Here is a 22,500-nt window from a genome sequence, read left to right on the forward strand (position 1 = left end):
TGATTGAGTTCAATTCAAGCAAATGTAGTTTGTGGAAGGCAATGGTTGGTTGGTTGGTTGATTGATTGATTGATTGAATCGGTTGTTAATTAATAGTTTTCTGATTGAGGGCTGGATCAATGGACTGTCCATCAATTGATTAATTCATGTTCAGGATCAACGGACAGTTGATGGTATTGATAGACTGAATTCATCTTATTAAGTAGGTAGAAAGATTGACTGATGTATTAAGTCAGATCATTTAGCTGGCCAGAAAGCTAAATAACTATTTTGATTAATGGATTGAACATGTTTTGTTAATTATTATTATTATTTTTTTAAACGTGTTAATATTATGGATCGATGGATGGACACAACTGTGGACAATTTGATGTGATTGATGGATGGATTGGCATTATCAAACTGGTGAGTGCACAGGGGACGTGCTGTTGATTATGAGTAATGTTCATATGTCATATTACACGTTTAGAAGAAACACAGCGGGTAGAACACCCTGGCATATAAGAAGCTGATTGGTAGTGCACAAGGGGGCGGGGCTAAGACAATCTCATCACAAATATAAACCAGCATCAAGTGGAAAATCAACAGCTCTGACCTGAAATATGATGATGTGGGGTCATGCACAAGTGCTAATGGCTGACAAGCCTAATATGGTCATCGTATTTTGACATCATCTCCTTGTGTGTGTGTGTGTATATTTTTGCATTCAAGTGCGTATGTGTGCGAGTAGAGGGTCAATCAGACGGGATGTGTTTGTCCAAGCTGGGACACGTCCATGTCTCAGCATGCCAAAGCCTGTTAGTCATGCCGGATGGCAGAAGCGGCAGGTTTCAGGTTTAAATAGCGGCCGCCGCTAAAGTGCTTAGACTGACAGTTTGTCCTAAAAGCGACGGCACCAGAGAAAAAGTTTGATGGATGAAGAATACTTGAGTGCATTTTCAGTCATGGTGTGATTTCAAGCAGAAAATGAGCTTTTTCCGTGCGTGTAATTATCTTTAATAAGGCAACAGCAGAGCAACAAATCAATATTTTGAAATGAGATTGTTGAGATATTGCAACTTTTGTCTGACAAAAAAGTTTTTCTTGTAAATAAAAAATGATATTGTGATTGTTATTGACTTTTTTCCATAAACAAAGAAAGACACATAACATAAACTTCTTCTAAAAATATGACTTGAAAAACAATTTTCTTGAGGAAAAAGAAGGACATTTATTCTTGCAATATTACATGTTTGTGATATATATGACTTATTTAAACATTTATTATTTTATAAATCTTTTTTTGTTTGTTTGGCCAAGGTAATATTATGACTTTTTATATATATTTTCCCCCCTTGTTCAAATCAAAATGTATTCCGTAATATTAAAAATTTTCTTCACATATTTTTACATTAAAATATTATTTTATTCCTGTGATATTTCCTATTAAAAAATGACTTTATTATAGTAACATTAAATGTTTATTTTCTTAACTTTTCTTTGGTCCAAAAATTTTGTTTTTGTAATATTATTACTGTCAATTAAACACATATATTTATTCTTGTGTTTAAAAAGATCATTTGGTTTATTTTTTATTTTAAAATTAAGAGCATTAAATGACTTAAGGAATGAGTTCCGTATGCACGGAAATTTGAAAGAACAATAGAATAATAAAGAATATGCCATCTTAATGATACTTTTTACATTCATCAGGGAAAGTAAAAAAAGTTTAGTTTTTATTGAAACTGTCACACCTATTATCATGTATTTCCCAATTGCTTGCTAATGTACATACATCATGATTAGTAAACGCAATTAGATAAATCCCATGGCGGCAGGAAACTTCTCTTTGGCGCCAACGTTGTGAAGAATGCAAAGTAACACGGGGCTAATTAGCGGGGTACCCTTTCCAAAATGGGAAATCTTTCATTTTTATGGCGGAAGCGGGATCACTTGACGGCGTCTGGGGTCGACTGATTGCCTAAAATAACACCATTCCCACGGAGCACGACTGGCGGGCACGTTAGGAGGGGGTGAAATCAATCTTGCGATTTGACGCTTCAATTCTTAATGAGGGGCTGCCATTAAAAGTGGCGAGCGGATTTCAAGTGCTGCCGTTAGCTCAGACGCTCACGCAGACGTTAATAAAAAAAAACAAAAAAAAACGTTTTGCATAGTTTGTTAGTGTAATTCAATTCTGTATTTTAATAGGACAATTTTGACTGGGGAGTCCAGAAAACTGTCCTCGTCTCCATCACATTTACACAAGTTTCTGTTTAAACATGCACATGTTGCTCTTTAAATCCTTTGCTACCAAAAACATATAAATACGTTCTATTTTAAATATGACCATGCTCCCAAAGACTTATTTACACGTTTAAAAAAAAAAATGCTTTTTATGCTAGAGCATACAAAAGGTTTTGATGCAGCCTCTGAACTGAAGAGAATGGTTGAAGCAATGGTAGTTAATACAAAAACGACCAGCAGGTGACTGAAGAGTATAAGAGATCAACCAGGTCCATGTTGCAAAAAGCTAATTTACCCACAGTTTTAAACATATATGTGAATAATGATGAAACTTAGCTATATTCTATTGTGAATTACAGCAAAACAGAAACAGATACAAATATACTATATATATACTATATATATAGTATTTTTTTTACTGATAAAACGAGACACGCTAATCTTTCCTTTGGGTAGGTTCCGTATTTTTATAGCAATAAAACAGAATATTCTGTGGGCCTTGCAAAATCAGTTAAAATCCAGTAAAAGAGCCGGGAGCGAAAGGGATTGCTTCACTGAAAATGGCTGCGAGTGAATGAGTTAAAAGGGTCTCTCAAAACAGTAAGAGTCCAAGTCAGGTATTTGTTTATTTTTATAGGGCACGGTGCATTTTGAAACAATCCTGAGAACTGTCTGTGTCACCACCACATTTGCACGTTTCAGAAATATGAACCTGATGGCTTTTAAAGGGTCAGTGAAAGACTAATAAAAGCATACGAATGATCATCCATACACAGGTCAGAGGTCAGAGGGTGCCTTGACAGTAAAACCAAGACAAAAACAAGTCACGGTTGGTCTCGGTCAGTGGTTCTCAAATGGGGGTACGTGAGATTTTAAAATATATATGTAAATAATTCTAAAAATATATAAGTTAATAAATGGAATTTTATATTCAATAGGCTATTCAATTTGAGTGTCCTAAAAACCCAGCATACCCCCCCCCCCCCCATTCCAGAATGGTTTGACCAAACTTGCCATATGCCACCTCGAATCAGCTGTCAGTCACTTGAAAACTTGATTTAAAATTCTGTTCATTATTTCTTTTTGAGAGCACAGCTTTATGACACTTAATGCAGATAATAATTTGTATGTCCACAAATCTTTATTTATAATTAAATTATGTATTTATTTATTTGTTTTGCTTCATCTTTTTAATAGTCCAAGAGACCACATAAATAGAGTTCCGAAATTTAATAAATCAGATGATGATGATGGCGGCTTTTTTTTTTTTCTTCAATCAGTAATGCTTTGCGTAGCGCTCCTTTTCATATATATATTTTTTTTAACTCCACTCTCACTTTCCATCTAACGGTAATATAAACAATGCTTTTCTACCAATTTTGGCACCGACTAATAAATGTAACTAATAGAAGCCTGTTTCTGTTTGCAGTTGGCAAATTAACACCCTCCCGGCCACTTTATGGGTACTACTGTAAATAGATGACATTGACGTGACTATTATTTCCTCGCTTTCTGTGCAAAAAGAAAAACAATCGTGTCGCCTGACAGATTTAAGATCAAATGCTTCCACAAACCTTTTAGGGATCAACAGACTAAATTATTGTTAAGTGAAACTGCATTGAAGGCCTGACTGCAGTGGTGATGTTTGCATTTTTATCTTTAATGTTAATCATTAAGATAATGCAGCCTCTTTTTTTTTTTTGCACACTTTTTTTTTTCTTCTTTTTTTTTTTAATCTGATCCTCTCAACATTCATCAGGAAGACCAAGTGACAGAGTGCCTTGCATCCTGCCATGGAGTCCATTTATCCATTTGGACACGCTTGTCCGCAGTCAAGAGGAGAACAAATGAGGTGCAGTTGCACCAACGGCAGATTAAACAGAAGCCTTTGACAAGCAAATGTCGTCCATTTGCAGATTGCTGATCAGATTGGAAATGGACCTCCACTTTTTGTTTTGGGATTCTTTTACTTTTACATTTCTTAACAAACCTAACCCAACCCACAGCAAAAATGTTACTCAAGTCCCTAAAAAGAAATGTAGACGATCACAATATTGTGGAGCGCCCACATGTTAAAGACCACTGGAAGGCCTGACTGGATGTGTTCTAATTCCCATTTGTTGGAATGTGATTGGTTCATTCGGAACGCATCAAAAATCCCAGATAAGAAGGCGTGTACACTTGTGCAACCAAATTCTTTTTTTATATTTATATTTTAATGCCTCTCAAATATATTTCTTAATCAAGTTGTACAGGTTAGAGATAACTTCATTGGTGTAAAAAAAAAATAAAATAAAATAAAAATAAATTTGAGGGAAGTGTTTATTTGTCGACAATTATAGGGCATAGCCTTCATTAAAGTGACAAACTTTATCGACGGGAAATTGTTATCCAGTATAAAACATCAACTTAAAATGTATATGCATTAGCAAGGACCTACTTTTAGTGTAATAACGTCGTCTTTTCAATCACCTCCATGTCAATATGCCTCAGGACTCTTTTTCCAAACGTTATTTTCTGATGTTTTGAATCCTTTTTGACAACGTCCACACCCTCAGGGTGCTTAACTCATACTTAATGACCCTCTCAAATGCCTGATGAGCAACACATCTTCCTTTTTTTTTGCAGCCAGTCCATTTAGAAAGCCTTTATCTCCCCTCCTCCAAAAAGCACGGCCCTGCTCGTTAATCAAACACTTTGTACAAGTTGTAAGCTGTCACGGCGTATCCGACGTTGCGATGCCTTTACCGAGACGTTCTTTGCTCGTTTCCCTTCAAAATGTCAGATACAAACAGAACGCTCGAGTATTTTTGCCGCATTAAAACACAACACGGCCCGGCAACACCGTGCTTGTTCGGAATGGATATGCAAATAGCGACAAGTTGCTGGATGTGACTTGAATTAATAAGAGATGCAACATTGTCTGCAAAAAAAATCATCAGACTACTCCAAGGATAAATAATTACAGCACACTTTACACACAATTTTTCTTGTCATCGTGCATTCAGCTTTTCAACATTCCCACGCAATTTCTACAGAAATTGCAACTTTGTCTAGTTCTGAAATTAGTCATTTCATGCCAACAAGTGACTACATGCTACTGGGCTAAAAGAGCAAGAGCAAAACACGATGCTAGCATACTCATTACGGTAGCACTGTTAACACTAAACTGTGTGTGTGTGGCACCAAACACAATTAGAGTGGTACCGTGATTTACGACTGAATATATATAATGCTAACTGCTGCAAAACGGAAACCGATACAAATGTACTTTTTTTCCTGATAAAAGAAGACACTCTAATCTTTCTTTTGGTACGTTTCATGTTTTTATAACAATAGAACAAAATATTCTGTGGGCCTTGAAAAAAACATTTAGAATCCAGTAAAACAGCCAGGAGCGAAGGGGGTTGCTTCAGTGAAAATGGCTGGCACTGAATGAGTTAAGCAGAATATATTTGTTGTGGACTGACACTATAACACTCACAAGCAAAAAAAAAAAAAAAAAACCACTTAACATCATGTAGCTTAATGCAGCTCTGCTTACCATTTTCAGAGCAACTACCCATTTATTTTCATTCACTTACATTTTGGGAGAAAAAAAATCCACGTAATGTATTTGCCTCCAACTGACTTTCATATTCCAAACTTATAAGTCTCGATCCTCTTTCCGCAAGCTTGATGAAGTTTGACGGTTTTTTCTGCCTGCATGTTGTTTTCGACAGCCTGTGCAAAAGATTGGATTTACATTCAACAAAAACAACCAAGTTAATTGTTCCTAACAAGTTTATGCGCCTGTCGGCCAAAACACGGCCAGGAATCTGCATATCTGGCAACCAAAGCAGGAGAAGAATCACCGAGTCAAATCAGCCTAACTTCTTCTCACGTCTCATGACAATATTTTCATTCTCTCCCACCGATTTCCATTTGTTCATCCACTTTGGACATTTGCGAGCGTAATGAAGACGTTGCATGCAAGGAAATGTTTTTTTTCATTTATCCACTCACAAAAGGAAATACAAACATGAAGCCATTAAAAAAAATAAAAAAGAAATTAAAAAAAAGATACCCTAGACTTTACCCCCCAAAACGTATGAAATGGGTCAACAATTTTTTCTTGGGCCGCTTTTTGAATTAAAAGTTTACAAGTGTGTTTGAATCCCGGCGGGAGATTAAATGAGCACAGTTTTAATCCATTGTGTGTAAAAAGTTACGAGAGGCTGCCCCAGTTAAGTTATTCCAAGTAGCTTTCTCTCTGATCAGCGCCTCCCCCAAAACATCGGCAGTCCCCGGACCCAAATAAGAACGAATTAGCCAATATACACATTACTGTATATTCTACCGTTCAGCATCTCCTCGCTGGAGGCTGACGTATGATTTGACTTAAACTAAGAAGCAATCATAAGCTCTAAAATGTGGAGAATTGAAGTAAGAGATGCAGTTTTGGTTACTTTGGTTTTATTTTCCAGACACAACGGTGCTTTTTACTAGCACTTGAAACTCGAGTCAAGTTTATTTACGTAACCGCAAAAGCGGCTCATCAAGCCTGCAATTGACAGAGTTTAATGGCAATGAAAATGAGGGTGGGGGGGGGGGGGGTACAAGAAACCTTGAGAAGGGATAACAGCAGAAAAGGTGAAGAGGCAGTAAAACAGGCCAAAATTCCGATTATCAGCGAGTAAGGCGGTGTAAGAGGCTATTTGCATATTTGTTTGATGTAGTATTACTTTGTTTGACTTTTTAATAGAGGTGTCAGGTGAAAGAAAAAAAAAAAAACACTTGGTTGAAATTTGATTGTGATTAAGCAATTCGATGATACAGCTACCTTAATTAAAAAAAATAATATATACCTTCTTTTTTTTTTTTTAAGTATTGATATCAATATCTGTATTGGCGATACTGGCCTTTATTTACTTTAAATTTCCAGTATGGCACACCACTAGGTTTTATTACCAGGAACTTTTTATTTTTTATTTTATTTTTTATACTCAGTAAGGTTATTTTTCTTTGGAGAGCATCTTTTTTTATTTTTTTAGTTTTTTACTACCACCGATGTGAAAGTACGAGTAGTAAAGACTCTTATTCACACATGCGTAACTGTCAGCAAGGATTTCCACTCCAGATTGTAAGAAAAGAAATAAAATGCGAGTCGTTACAGCACTTTTTTTTCTTTTTTTTTTTTTTACTTCATTGGAGAATACATCAATGTTTATATCTGTAGGCAGGAGACACTGCAATTGTGCGCGCGTGTAAGTGAGTGAGAGGCAGACTACGCGTCAAGCCACAGTGTGTTAGCGGTGTTAAGTCTTGCCCCTGGCTGTGCACGTGCACGTGTGTGTGTGTATGTGTGCGTGTGAGGGAGATTACAGTGCCGGTGCCAACTTCAAAGTGTCTACTGGTGTTGTGCCAGGTCAGCATGTTTACACAGGGGAACGTGTTGTTGCGACACACACACACAGCACAAGTAGTGCACTTGCTAGCTCACACAAACAAACGCACACACCGACAACACAAACGGCCCCGAGTGCATTGGTCTTATCAGCGGTCCCAGTGAGTGAGGGGCGGCGTTTAATCGGGGGCAACTGGCAGCTCTCGGCATCAGACTGCTTCCGCCGTCTTTCCTCTCTCTCTCGGTGCCGATATTGCTGGGCGCCACACCCGCGCCCTGGAAATGGCGGCGGAATTGGACCGCCGGAGGCTCAGAATAGTTTTACGCTCACGTTTTTTTTATTTACAAACGTTCTCCTCGAACTGTGCGCAACATAGCGAGTGCTCGCGACGCTGTGAATTAGTTCCCGTTCCTCAAAAGACAAGGTTGGCGATTTAGCAGTATTTTGTCCGATTTAATTACAGGTAACGACAGGACGACAAAGGAGGAAACCTTAAAAAATTTGATATCTCAAGTGTCACAAGCGGATGCGCATGAGATTCCCGACAAGTTATTAGTAAAGGATGTATCTGTGGTCGCTACACAACACTTCCAAATATGGGCACGCTGGCAACCGGGGTGTAATCGTCTTTCACACTAAGCAAGTGCAGAGCGAAAAGGGTGAAAATACAATCAGAGGCGGCAAATCCAGGTCCAGAAAGTACTAAAAACCCTTCCACAGTTTGTCTTTAGCCCCTGATGCTAGCTAGCTGGCTAGCTCTTTAGCAGGTAAACGAGCACCAATGGAGCTAGCTAGTTAGCACATGGGGCTAAAGTCAAACTGTGGCAGGGTTTCTAGCTACTTTAATTTGTTGACCATGATCGTAACTTAAAATATCAAACTCTCATGCGGGATATACATATAGGCTACAGTATATCGAGCCAATCAATCCAATATATTAGTAGTTCTTTGCAGAGGATAAATAATCCATGCGGGAGTATTGATATATTATTGGTACGTCTTGCTTTGCTAACCATAGCTTAAAAGATTGCATCATGGTGGCACCATTGCCATTTGTTAGCCCACCTGTGGTGTTCAGCATTGTTTGTTAGCATTAAGCTAAGCTAACATGGTAAGACAAAGTTATGTTTGTTTCAAATGCAACTGTCATTGCCTTTGTTTAGTTGGACAGTTCTAACATAAGCTCGAAAAACTCTTAAGTCAGGTCACTTGTATCTCAAAGCACCATTGTGACCAATGGACACTTTAACCCTTGCTATGCGCTGTTAGAGTGATGTGTTATGAGCAAGTGGCATTGGACAGGCTCATTGGAAAGAGCAAAACTACACATCAGACCAAAAAAGAAAAAAGAAAAAGACTTTAGTGAGATAAAGGCCTTGCTGTTGTGGTCTTTCACGAGATAAGAAGACAGATTTGTTTCTCTGCAGGGCAGTAAGCACTCCTGCTCTTCATTTCTTCTCGCGTCTCGTCTCAACTCCCTCCCCGATTGTAAAACCGCCACTTCTTCCAGAAAAGGCAACCTCGCAGCCAATTATTTTCACAAAGTCATCAATTATTCGAGCGCGATCTCTGCCTTCTAGTTCTCCCTGCTCGCCTCCGTCATGAATATTAGACAGAGTTGTCAGTCTTGACGCCTAATTGCTCTTTGTTGCTCTTTATCTGCCCAGCAACTTGACTTGCAGTTTGTCCGAATCAGAAAGGTGTTTTTGTGAATGATTTGTTTGACGTGCCTGCTGCAATTGTTCTTTCTGCTGCCTGTCAATTGTGACTGAATGGTTGTTTGCTTGTTTCAAAAAAATTGGTTAAAAAAAAAAATCCACATAGTGACACTTGTGTTTTCCTCGTTCTGTAGGAGTGCACTCAATTGCTCCCAAAAACTTATAAAAAGTTTTATTTTAAAAATAGCCATGGTCCCAAAAACGTATTTATAAGTTTTTTATGCTAGAGCATACGAAGGCTTTGATGCAGCCTCTGACCTGAAGAGGTTGCTTAAAGCAATGGTAGTTATTACAATAAACGGCCAACAGGTGGCAGCAGAGTATAAGAGACCAGCCAGGGCAATGTCTTTTCCCCAGTGTTTTGAACAGGTTTGTGAATAATGATGAAACTTAGTTATATTCTAATGTCAATTGCTGCAAAATGGAAACAGATACAAAGTTTTTTATAGAAATAGAACACAATATTCTGTGGACCTTGCAAAATCTGTCAAAATCCAGTAAAACAGCTAGGAGCAAAGGCTTCAGTGAAAATGGCTGGGAGTGAATGAGTTAAAAAAAAGAAAAAAAAGAAAAGGGAAAGGAGCCCTAAAATCGAACCCTGTGGAACACCATATGACAGAGACCAAGGCTAACACAAAAACTCCTGCCTGCCAAATAGGATCCAAATCACTCTAGAGCGCTACCACTAATGGCCACCTTGAGCTGTTAACGAGCCCAAAAAATATTGTGATCGCACCGTGATCGCACCCAGTGTCATTTGCCAGAAGGATATCACTCACAACTCATGACAAGACTGACTGTGCTGCGCATCATCTTAAGACTTGACTGGAAAACTTTGAATGCAACGCAATCCGTTAAGTGATTTATGGAATGAACGTGTAGTAAAGCGCGAGCAGCTTCACAATCGGCAGATTTGTCGCCCAGTTCAGGTTGACGCCGTTTAATCGGCGCTGGCAGCAGAGAGGTGCGTGCCAGCCTGAGCCGCCTGGTCCGGGGCAGTGTGTCAACCCCGCGTCGTGGGAATTGGAATTGGTTCATCCGCCAATTAGTTCGCCATGAGGATGGCTTAAGAAAATACCGACTCACAAATCAAGCGCTGGATTCCAATTGGAATGTAAACATGATTATAACCAGAGCAGTGTAAGACTAAAGCTACATTTCCACAATTTTTTCACTTGTTAGAAGAGAACTGAATTTTTGATGTGGCGGTTCAGGAGCTATCTCAATAACACACAGTGACCCACATACAGTATCAACGGCGTCTCAGTCCATCCCGGCCCTCAAAATTGACAGCAACCTCAGCTCCAAACTCAATCATTGTTAGACTTCTTACGGTGGGACAAATTGAAACTGGAGACAACATTAGAGGAGAAGTCAAGCGGCGGGAATGAGACGCGGGACGTATCGCCAGCCGCGCAATTATACCGTTGCGGAAGTAATGAGGGGCGGAAAGATGGCGGCCTATCCGTGAGATCAAGCGTGGTGCGCCGGTGGCGGAGCGATTCGTCATGGTTAGCCACGTAGCTGCATCGCGAGGGAGGGTCCATACTGTGTGTTAAAATGAATGGATGGATGGATGTCGTGTGTTGTATGGCACCTCACAGCTTCAAAGTAGCGTGAGGAGCCATCGTTTTTGAAGTGTGAGTCGAAAATATAACCGACATTTCAGCGGTCCAATTGATTCAGGAAAACTGGAGGGAAATTCAGATAGAAAATGATCACAAAAGGGACTAGCTAAATTTGACTTTTCAGTTAACTTGGATTAATGGCATTTGTGAGATTAACAGATTGTGGTAGCACTGACGTTAGCTAACAGGCTAGCCAGTCTTGACGTCTTCCTGACTCCGATTAGCTCTAGGCTAATGGCTTTACTTGCCTGCATTTGTCTATTGTTGTGACTTAGATGACGATCATCATATAATTTTGTGTGATCAATTTATCGTTGCCGTTAAGATTGAATTCTCACATTTATAAAAAAAATTAAATAAAACAGACGATGTGGGGAAAGACCAAAAGGTAATTTATCTGAAAATATGACATTGATCATATTTGGGCATTTCTTGTTGATTTAAAACCTCCATATCTCTAATTAGACAGTATGCCTTTTGAATTCTAACAAAAGTTGGGTAAACTGTGATTTCCAGACAACGAAGGGCCGCGGGCAGGAATTGATAAGAAATGGATTGAAATCATTTAAAGGCGGTGCATTCAGATTTTGACAAAGCGTACCCGTTGGGTGACATGCTAAATCCTCTAAGTGGAACAAATAGAATTGGAAACGCCATGGAAGTCTCCTCGACTGACATGACATCGCAACTCATTTAAATCTGAAAAATCTGGCTTTGGTTTACAATTATTTATTGGGAGTATAATTAAACAAATATATATATATATTAATATATAATATATATATATATGGCAATTTGACACTTTATTGCTTAATTTCCGAGCGGAGAAGACGCGTAATATGCTGCAATTTCTATCTTCCTTCACTCACCGTAGTCACATTTAGTTTTATGATTATGGTGTGACTTTTCTTATTTTGGTTGTTTCATTGCAGTCATTTTTTGGCTTCAAATGTCGTCGCACAGATTTTAACCCGCGACACTTCGTTTTGCCTCAATTGGTGAAGTGGCGCGGGATGTGCACTCACATTTTTGCTCATTGTGCCTTTTGTGGTGGAACAATAACAGACTGCTTGCATTGGGAAAAAGGAAGGTCCTTGGAGGCGGACGCGTGGAAATCCCACAAATTGCTCGAATTATTTCGGCGCCACTTCAAGTGACATCACCGCAACAAGTGTCGGCTCTGTTGACATGATGCTGCCGTGTTGCCAATTTGTATTCCGGCTGTTGAAAAATATTCCAATTACAGCTCAAGTGCATAGAAAAGGCCAGGCGACATAATCGGAAATAGTGAGAAAACTTAATGATGAGATATAATAGGAAGAGTGCTATAAAAACTATTACTTTGAGCTACTGTACATTCCACTTTCTACTTTTATTCTTATCTCTCTGTTATTGCTTGTACAATTTTTAATAATTGTAACGACACGTTGCTTTCCCCTCTCCCCACAGCTGGGCGCTGGGCAGAAGATGGTGGTGAAGATGGCGGCGATGCGCTTAATGGGACCACTGTCACATGCCGGGGTCAAATGGCCTGGGAAAACGGGAATAGGAGTCGCTTATGTGCTACTCTCGCTGCTGCTATCAACTTGTCAGGGCCAAGACACAGACGGTAAATATGGAGCCTTTTTTTTTTTTCCATGACCCTGTAAAGTGAATTCAAAAAATATATTGTACATGTTAGATAATTGCTGATAATGGCTGCTTTAGAACGCCTCGTTGTTGGCCACGAGTGCATGCACGTCATGGGGAGAAGGCGGCAGGAGCGTGGAAAAGAAAACATCAGGCTTGAGAGGCACTATGTGGATTTGGGGTGGGGCTGGCTTTAGAGCGCCTCGTTGTTGGGTGCGAGTGCAGAGAGAGGCCGAGAAGTCATTTTATATGCTTGCCGATTTATTTAATTATTCAAATTCGGAAAGGGTTGTTAGTAAAAGTCCTTTCTGTAGTGTATCAAATAAAAATAAAAATAAATTCTCTTTAGGTGTGAAACTAAGAACCCGAGCAAAATGAATACATTTGGAATAAATAAATATCCGCATAAAATGTTTTGAGCAGAAAGAAAAAAGCTCAGAGCGATACCCACGAGGCCCCATTTGTCAGAACATTAATATTGCGTTTATCGTTGGGTCCTTGAGATTTATCTGCTTGGCATTTAGCCGACACGACTGCGCTGATATTCAGCTCAGGCCACGTAGATGTGAGCATCAAGTGTGTGCGTGTAGGCGAGTGCGAGAAGAGGTTTCATTTCATTTCTCACCATCCATTAATTCACAACTCCTCTCAATGCCCACTATGATAGCATGGATCCACCTCAATTTAGTCCCGCTTGACGTGGTCTTTAAGATGGAGTTTGCAGGACGGATTCTGAGGATGACCTAAATACGGTACAGTTCTGTCTCGAGATACAAGTAACAGGACTTTTGCCTCAACCTGTTTAATGCCACGCCCCCAGTTTAAATTTGCAAAAAAACTTTCGAGTCACAAGACAAAGTGAAATTTCTGGAGAAATTGCGTGGGAATGCTGAAAGCTTAAAAAAAAATGTTTTTTTTAATGCATGCTTTTGGAATGCTTGTGAAATTAAGTAAATTGCGTGAAAATGACTTATTATTAATTGTAGATGGGGGGGGGGGGGAAAGAAGACTCGAATTGCAATCAGTCCAAGGTGGGATTCGAACCATCGCCTCCCGTTCACTGGACAATGCACCGCCCGCACTACCCACTGAACCACAGCAGACTTGCTGCCATCGTTGAAGTCTTGTGAAATGGTATCGAAGGATTTCAATTTCAATGTGTCACATTGAAAATGAAAATTGAATGAGGAAAAGTTGATATGTCCTGTTAAATTGTGCAAAAAAAACTGTAAATAATGTGGAATCAAGACAATATATTATGAGGAAGGCGAGAAGCAAGTTGAAATTATTATGAGGGAGTTCTTGGAGAACAAAAAGTACCTGAAACTTGACTAAGTGCAATTTGTGCAGAAATTGCGTGGGAATGCTGAAAGCTGAATGCTTATGTAGTAAATTGAAAGATAAATTATGTGAAAAATACAACGTTTGAATTGTAGAAAAGGTGGGATTCAAATCCTCGCCCCCCGTTTACCGGTCAAAGGTTAGAAACAACATAAGTGGGAATGCTGTTTCGGTGTTTTGAGTTACGAGCATGGTCACGGAACGGCAGCTCTTATCTCAAGTCGATTTTAATGAGGCTGGTTTGCGATTGGCACTTTCCTCAATTCAGCCCAAGGGCCATCACCACCGGGGACTTTGCCTTAATGAGCCGCAGTCCCGGGATGTTTCTGGCTGTTTGGGCCGCGTGTGATGAGCAGGAGTACTACACTTTTAATTAGACCCCATCCCTTGCTGAGAAAGGAGATGTATTCATTTTTTGGTTCCCCGAATGACACGAGTTCTGGTGCATTTTTAATGAGCGCAGCGTGAGAGAATACACAATGTGTCAACTTTGAGCTGCTGGCTGAACCAAATTTACTCCCGTTTGCTTTTCCTCCCGGGAAATTGTCACAACCAAAAGACTAAACTGCTATTTATTGCCTCGACGAGCTCGGATTATGCCGGATTCAAAGAGAAACGAACAACACAACGGCCGCTGATTGGAGGAATAGCAAACCCGCCGCTGCTCTGGTGAATTCCTGCACTCGACATTCGTGTGATTAGGAATTCGTGTGAAGTTTTGGGCTGCGTCGGCGGCGCCTCTGCGGCTGCTTTAATTGAATGTGACTTATGTGCGCATCAGAACAAGACGCAACAGGAGGCTTGACTTATGCCGGTGTCGTCGAGCAAGTCGAGCAAGTCGAGCGTCTTCTAAAGTATTCTTGTGATGAAAAGCTAACATGACGTTCAGCCATAACATGGCTGCCATATGGCTAACTACCCGTTTGCTAGCATGACCGTAATTCCGACTGACTCTTTAACATGGGAACGATCACCATCAATTAGCGTAAGCAGGACCAATTCTATTTAAGACTTGTTCAGTCAGATGTGATGCTATACTGTTGCTGTATCCAAAATTCCAAAACAAAGTACAGCACAGTGATACAAAAATATTTTCACTTTGTTTTTTTTAAGTGTGATATTCAATATCACTTTTTTCAGACAGATAACAGTACGAATATATCCACAGTCTGAGTACTCAATGTCAGATTTTTTTGCTTTAAGTATTGGTGGTTGGTATCGTCAGCCTCCATGAGTCCTCGATACCTTAAAATAAGGCTGGTATTGGCCCCTTACCTATTTGCCCATGCTTAAAAAAATTACTGAAACTACATTTAACGTTTACATGACTAATTTTTGTCAAAATCTGCATCATAATTTTTTTTTTAACTTTGAGGTTTTCATCCATCCATCTTTCCATTTATCGATTTATTCACCCCTCCATCCATCTTTTTTTTTTATTTTTTAATCTTTTAACAAAACAAAAACTAATAAAGGCTAAACTAAAATTAAAAAAATGAACACAAAACAACAATCCTGCTCCAAAACCTAATTAAAACTGAGTTTGAAAAGCAAAAGTCAAAATAAAATAAAAACCAGCCTGCCAATAGCAAAAATACACATAATTGACAGTCATTATTAATGCACTGATTTGTTTGTTATTGGTATGAATAGGAATGGGTACCGATTCTATTTTCCTCAATCGATTTGATTTCGATTCACAAGAAATCAGTTTGATTGGATTTTGATTTTTTTCTCCACAAACATTAAATTCCAAATACAATTTTTTGGAGGCAGAACTTGGTTAAATTATTTATTTATTAAAGAAAGTAACTTAGTGATGAAAATGTTTTCATAATTTTAATTCAATATTTGTAAATAAAAATTAAAAAGTCGGGTCTTTCATAAATGTAAGAAAATACTTTTAAATTCACGTGAACAGCAAATTTCAGGAAAACAGTAAGATACAAAAAATACTTGGCTTTTAAATTCTTGTTAATTTATTGGGAAAAAAAACATTAAAAATAATCGATTCATGGTTTTATGAAATGTTATCACGCTCGAAAAGGCAAATCGATTCAATATTGATTATTCAATTCTTTAAACCCAGCCCTAGTATAACCACAGGGATAACCCGCCAATAAGATAAACTAAGGCAGACGGCGCGTGGCAGAGGATCGAGACGCTTGCAACCGTAGGAGACCCCGCGAGTTGACTTGCAGCTCAAAGACTCAACACTTTGAATTGAGCCTGCAATAAGCATCTGCGCTTTTGGAAGCGCCATTGTTTACCACACGCATCGCTCGCTTGGCTCACTGCTGTCGCCGGCTGTCAATTAGTGCAAGCATGAAGCGTAGGCATGACTCGGATTCGCATCACCTGCGTGCCAGACAGTGCGGAAATGTGCGTGTGAGTGTGTTTGCTGGCGACAGACTTTCTTAATTCCTTGTTCCTGGTTCACCTCAAGGAATGCCTGGCAAATTGTTGTTGGGGAAACTTTGCATTTCAATTTCGGGTCGCAATGCACAGCAAAAAAAAAAAGGAAAAAAGAAAAAGATTAAGCAATAAATATATAAATATAAATATAAATAAATTAATAAATAATATATTAATTATTAATATTGCGTTAATTTAAAGTTTCTTTAACGCCACAATTTTTTTTTAACGCACGATTAATGACTACTAATGGTACTGGGGGAATCCCAGTCGCAACGCAGCAGATACGTCCATTTTAGAAATTTTAGAAATGTGCAGAATTTTACAAGTTACTTCATGTTAAAGATTAGATAGCTCTTAATATGAAAAGAAAAATCCACTGCGCTGTCACCAATGTCTTACAAGTGCAATTATGCCATCTAGTGGCAAAAAAATTACCTCAACAGAAATTAATATCACTCGTTTTTTGTTTTTTTACAGTACATCACATCTTTTTAAGTTTAACTCAATTTTATGAATTATTATGAAATTACTGTATCAATGACTAAAATATGCAGCCATATTTCTATTAGTTTAAATTTGTTTACACTTTTATGTTAACAAACATATGAAACTTTTTTAAAAAATACATTTTAATGTATATTTATAACAGATTTAAAATTTGCGATCAATCGTGAATTAACTATTGAAGTCATGCGATTAATTATGATTGACATTTTTAACCGTCTGACACCCCTAATATTTAGAGATTTATTTTATAATCTAATATATAAAATATTTTATAATATTTATACAATTATTAATAATTATTGTGTTTAATTAATAAATGTTGACATTCGTAAGTCAATGTGAGGCTGAATAATTTGCTCTGTGTTAAATATAAAATACGAGAAAAACAAGAAACATTTGGAGTAGACGGGCTTGAATGCCAGCTCGGTTGTTGACAAGATGAGCATCAAGCCCGACAACAAGGCTCGGTCGTGGGTCTTCGCCTTGGGGACGAGTGGCGTCTGATTGGGCTCCGCCGTCAGCCGCGCGGGCTCCGAGCCGGGCTGACGGAGAGCCCGGCTAATGGATAACCCGGCCCGGTGACAAAGTGGTGATCCCTCCAGCATTCGGTCTGCATGTGCGTGACTTTCTTGGGTGACTTTGTGTCTATGTGTGTGCGCGGGTGCGCAAGCTCAGGTCAACAATCCGTCGCCTCCAGAGATGCATCAATGTAACACAAGGTCACACTGTGTCTCGTCAGCCTTCTTTTCCTTTTACTCTCCATCTACCTTCTCCTCCGCTTACTGTCTTGCTTTTAATTCCTTTCCCCGACGTTTACGTGTCCATTGCCCGCCAATCGTCCCGTCTCCCCCCCTCCTCGATTTCACCTCCCCACCCTGTCCTCCACGGTTGAGTGGATCGAGGGGCAAAAAGGATGGACGGTGTGATTGCTGAAGAGATGATGGATGGATGACGGGTGGGCTGGCTAGAGGCGAGGGATGGAGAGGAATTGGACCCCGGGGAGAGGTAGAGAAAGGTGTACCTGCTGATGGAGGCTTTAAGAGGACATGACATGAGAGAACTTTTAGAGGGGAAAACTAAACTTGAGTTGTAAATCAATTCTGTTATTTAGAGACTTTTTTTTTTTTTTTGCCACATTTTTTGCTAAGATTTAATGGATAATGTGCTGCTCATTCTGGGGACAATAAAACTGAGATATATAAAGTACATGGACAGTCTCAGCTTCTTAGTGGACCGAATGATATGTGTCGTTCTGTGCAGAGGATTAAGGAACTAGAACAAATTTCCGCGGAAATGGGACGGCTGACTCTTGCAAGGTGGAAAGCCGCATGTAGTACTTGTTAGTAGTAGTAGTAGTAGTAGAAGTAGAAATCAGGTAACTTCCTGTTGAAGTATGCTCACTTCCTGTTGATTAAAGGCCATTTCCTGTTGAAACAGCTCACTTCCTGTTGATTTGATAGTTTGGCTTTAGCCCCGAGCAGGTAAACGAGCACTATGGGAGCTAGCTAGCTAGCACCTGAAAGTAAAAACCCTGTCACAGTTTGGCTCCAAACCCTGATGCTACCTAGCTAGCTAGCTCCCTGGCAGGTAAACGAGCACCATGGGAGCTAGCTCGTTTTTTTTATTTTTATTATGAAACTTGTGACCAGGGGTGTGTAGACTTTTTATATCCTTTCTCACTTATGCATTTCCCTGAAATATTTTGCTTAGCATTCTGATGGGCTAAATATGGCCTTATACCGTTATTTGTTTTGTTTTATCTTCCATCCCAGTGTCTATATTAATCCTGTTTTTCTTTCGGGCGAGCTCGCATTTTCTTTTCGGAGTGACTCATCCTCAGATCCAATGATGCTAACTCAATATACCCAAAGTTGGTCTCGATCAGCCAGATGCTCCGCTGAGTCATCGCCTAGCATGTATATTTGATGGTAACGCGAGTGTGCTTGTGTTGAGTGTCGACTGGCCTGCGTAATGTTGTGCTTGCGTCTCATGGAGACGTTTACTGAGGGTTGTTTGGGTCTTGTCGTCATGGTCACCTCTCGCTGTCTTCTACTTGTCTTTGTGACAACTGAGAGCTTTTTGGCAGCCTGTTTTGTTGTTTTCCGCCTGCCAAGTCTGCCTGGACTGCATTCATATAGTAAATAAAGATATTGATAGTCTTGAGTTTTACAATAAAGAGCCATTGGATGTATGATGCATCTAAAATGCAGCACGCCTTCTTATTGATTCCTTTTGACGTTCTCGGAATCAAACCCACCTCCCATATCCTTTCTTTCCTTCATGTGGGCTACACCTTGAAAACGTCGCCTCATTCCCTTTCACGTGGCTCTCAAGGGAGCGGTTTCATCAGCTTGACAGAAACTGGCATCAGATGGATTTATTCAATTTGCCTCGCACATTTCACTTCAGATTTTTTTTTTTGTCTTTCACAAGAAGAGAAAATAATCATATTGTTACCAGTATAAGTGATGGCAAGATGGGCAATGAGGGTGAAAATGCAGATTGTGTGAAAAAAACTGTAATCACACACAGTGCATATAAAAAGTCTGCACACCCCTGTTAAAATGCCAGTTTATTTTTTTTTATGATATGGAAAGATCATTTGAAATGTTCCAAGCATTAATTCATTTGCTCCCAAAAACGTATAAATATGTTTCATTTTAAATATTACCAGTGTCCCAAAGACGTATTTATATGTTTGTTTTTTAATGCTAGCGCATACATAAGGCTTTGATGCATCCTCTGAACTGAAGAGATCGGTTGCATCAATGGTACTTATTACGAAAACGTATAAGAGAGTATAAGAGTATAAGAGATCAACCAGGGCCATGTTGCAACAAGCTGTTTTCACCACAGTTTTAAACAGATTTGTGAATAATGATGAAACTTAGCTATATTTTAGTGCTAATTGCTGCAAAATGAAAACAGATACAAATATGTATATATTTTTAAATACTATACTTTTCTTTCTTTCAAGGCATTTTTCTAAAATTCTCCTTAGCTTGTAAATGCCTTTAAATGCTGTAGCCTACTTGTAATTATGTGAAGTACATTAACTGACGTTAAAAACAAGAACCCCAAAGCAGTATTTAGCTAAAAAGTTCAATCTTGGTTTCCCCTGACAATAACAAAATAGTAGACGTCATCCATATAGGTTTGAAGCATTTTGTGCAAATTCCAAGGCTCATTCTTTGAAAACTCCTACTAGGAAATTCTCCCAAATGAGTCACAATTGGAAGCAGGATGTTAAATTGCAAAACTTTTTTGCCTACATTGTCTAATGTTAGTGGAAAATGGCATCAACGTTTGAAGATTCGCCATAAAAAAAAGCGGTGCAAGGGCCCGCTCATCACTACCTTAATTAATAGCGCTCTTGCTTTTATATAGCACAGTAATAGATCTCGAAAGTTTGAGGATCGTTTGAAAACTCTGCCAATTTTTTCAGTCGTGAAAGTGAAACCAATTACCTGCAGATCAAACTTTTGACCTCCGCTAACTAAACTTGGGAGTCCTTTGAAATGAATAGCTCAGTTGCATTGCCATCCCGACAATCTCCGAACGTTTCAAGATCGCAAACCATTTGAAAATGTGACTGCAAGAGCACCCAAACTGCTAATTTGACCCCAGCTAGACTGAAGAATCATTAGGTTTCTTGTTTGAATATTAAGGACGATACTCACAGTGCATTCAACTCTTATGAGATTAGTGAGATTTCCATAGTGAGACCAGAAGTTGCGCTAATTCGACTGCCATGGCGAGATAACGCGTATTACTGCGACACATGATTTAATTTGGCGCCGATAACAGAGCGTTGCATCTCCACTGATCTCATCTCCCTTGTATCGCTCATGGCTGCTTTCCTGCAATATCTCAAATTTGAGTGAAGATGTCTTTATTTATTAAAAAAAAAAAAAAAAAAAAAAAAAAAAAAAAGGACTTCTTCAAATTATGCCCGCATAGTCCTTCATGATATTCATCCTTTTCAGGAAGTAACTCGTTTTATTGTGTGATCTCATTGTGTTGGACCGTCACTTTAGATTACATCCCTGGCTGGTACGGTTTCATTCCATTTAATGGGGACGGCTGCAGAGGCAAAGTAGAATGACAGGTAAAAGCTGGGTAGATAGATGAGAAACGGCAGAAGGAAGACGAGTATGCGCGCCGCTTCCAAAAAAACCACACCGAAATTCCCCATGCGGAACAAGTGGATGGTTCGTAATAGATGAGGGGCATCGTCTTACACCGAATAAAGAGGCAGTCAAGCAGGAGAGGCGCATCTGTCATGCACACACACCCGCAAACAAACGTACTCTCTCAAAAGCCAGCTGGTCCGCTAACTATTGGCCATTGTTACACTGCTTTGTACACAACGCTTGCCGGCGATGCACAATTACAAAAGCTTGAAATGAGCGAGACGGAAAATTCCCTTCCAGCGTTTGAGCTTCAAGTGTCGGACGAATGAGCAAACCAAACATGCTTTCTCTCTGTCTACAATATTGCCTTTAGAGCTCTAAACCAAAGCAGCAGGACGATCTGAATTTTCATGTTACTTGAATCCTACCGAAAGAACTCAAGGGATTCATTGTCGTATATTTCAGTATCTTAACATGAGCCAAAAATGCTGTCAGCACCCTAGAATGTTGTCATTTCCTGAAAATACAATCATGCCTGAAAATGTGACTAATTAACTAATTTGCTCCCAAAAACATATAAATACATTCAATTTTAAATATTACCAAACTCCCAAAGACGTATTTATATGTTTTTTTTTTTTATGCTAGAGCATACAGAAGGCTTTGATGCAGCCTCTGAAACTGAAGAGAATGCTTGAAGCAATGGTAGTTATCACACAAACGGCCAGCAGGTGGCAGCAGAGCATAAGAGATCAACCAGGGACATGTTGCAAAAAGCTCTTTTAAACAGATTTGTGAGTAATGATGAAACTTAGCTATATTCTAATGTGAATTGCTGCAAAACAGAAACAGATAGAAATATACTTTTTTTTCTAATGAAAGAAGAGACTCTAATCTTTCTTTTGGTAGGTTCCGTGTTTTTTTATAGCAATAGAACAGAATATTCTGTGAGCCTTGCAAAATGAGTCCAAATCCAGTAAAACAGCCGGGAGCGAAGGCGGTTGCTTCAGTGAACATGGCTGGGAGTCAATGAGTTAAGCAAAGGTGTGTTGATCAAAACTTACTCAGTCAGACCGCAGCTGGTCTAACACCTTTGGGAACTCCACGAGCATCAAACAATCTGAATGATTGAATTCAAATTTTCAAATTGTCCCATAAACAGATACATCGTCATCTTTAGAAGTCATGGCCGTTCGATACCAACTGACTATGATATAGAGAAACGGATTATAATTTCACGGAAATGATTTAAACACATGCATTCAAATCTTAGCGTTCAGCATTCACACCCAATTTCTGCAAAAATGGCACTTTGTCCAGTTTAACGGTTGTATTTTACAGAAGTATTCGATTCAAGGATCAAAGAAAGATATTAGAACAGTTTTCGATTCTAAATATACTTTATATTTGATGATTTACATGAATTATAATATCTGTTACAAGCTTAAGTAGAAAAATGTAATTAATCCCGATTAATTACAGAAAAACATTTTAATCGTTTGACATCACTTAT

The 22,500-nt window shown here is 39.0% G+C and overlaps 2 protein-coding genes across 2 annotated transcripts in view; one reads left to right on the forward strand and one right to left on the reverse strand.

Moving 5' to 3' along the window:
- The window catches only part of LOC147156513 (glycylpeptide N-tetradecanoyltransferase 1-like), a 156,460-nt gene that overhangs the window by 59,344 nt on the left and 74,616 nt on the right, over positions 1 to 22,500 (reverse strand). The gene's annotated exons all lie outside the window — the stretch shown is intronic.
- LOC147156514 (protocadherin-15-like) overlaps positions 12,414 to 22,500 on the forward strand; it is an 81,245-nt gene continuing 71,158 nt past the window's right edge. Inside the window, exon 1 of the mRNA XM_086065201.1 lies at positions 12,414 to 12,568. Within this exon, the coding sequence (XP_085921327.1) occupies positions 12,427 to 12,568 (142 nt within the window). The 5' untranslated portion in view covers positions 12,414 to 12,426. The remainder of the gene's footprint in view (positions 12,569 to 22,500) is intronic.

Source organism: Leptonotus elevatus, chromosome 20 (assembly GCF_054856555.1).
Source record: "Leptonotus elevatus isolate MCC_2025b chromosome 20, RoL_Lele_1.0, whole genome shotgun sequence".
Lineage (NCBI taxonomy): Eukaryota > Metazoa > Chordata > Actinopteri > Syngnathiformes > Syngnathidae > Leptonotus > Leptonotus elevatus.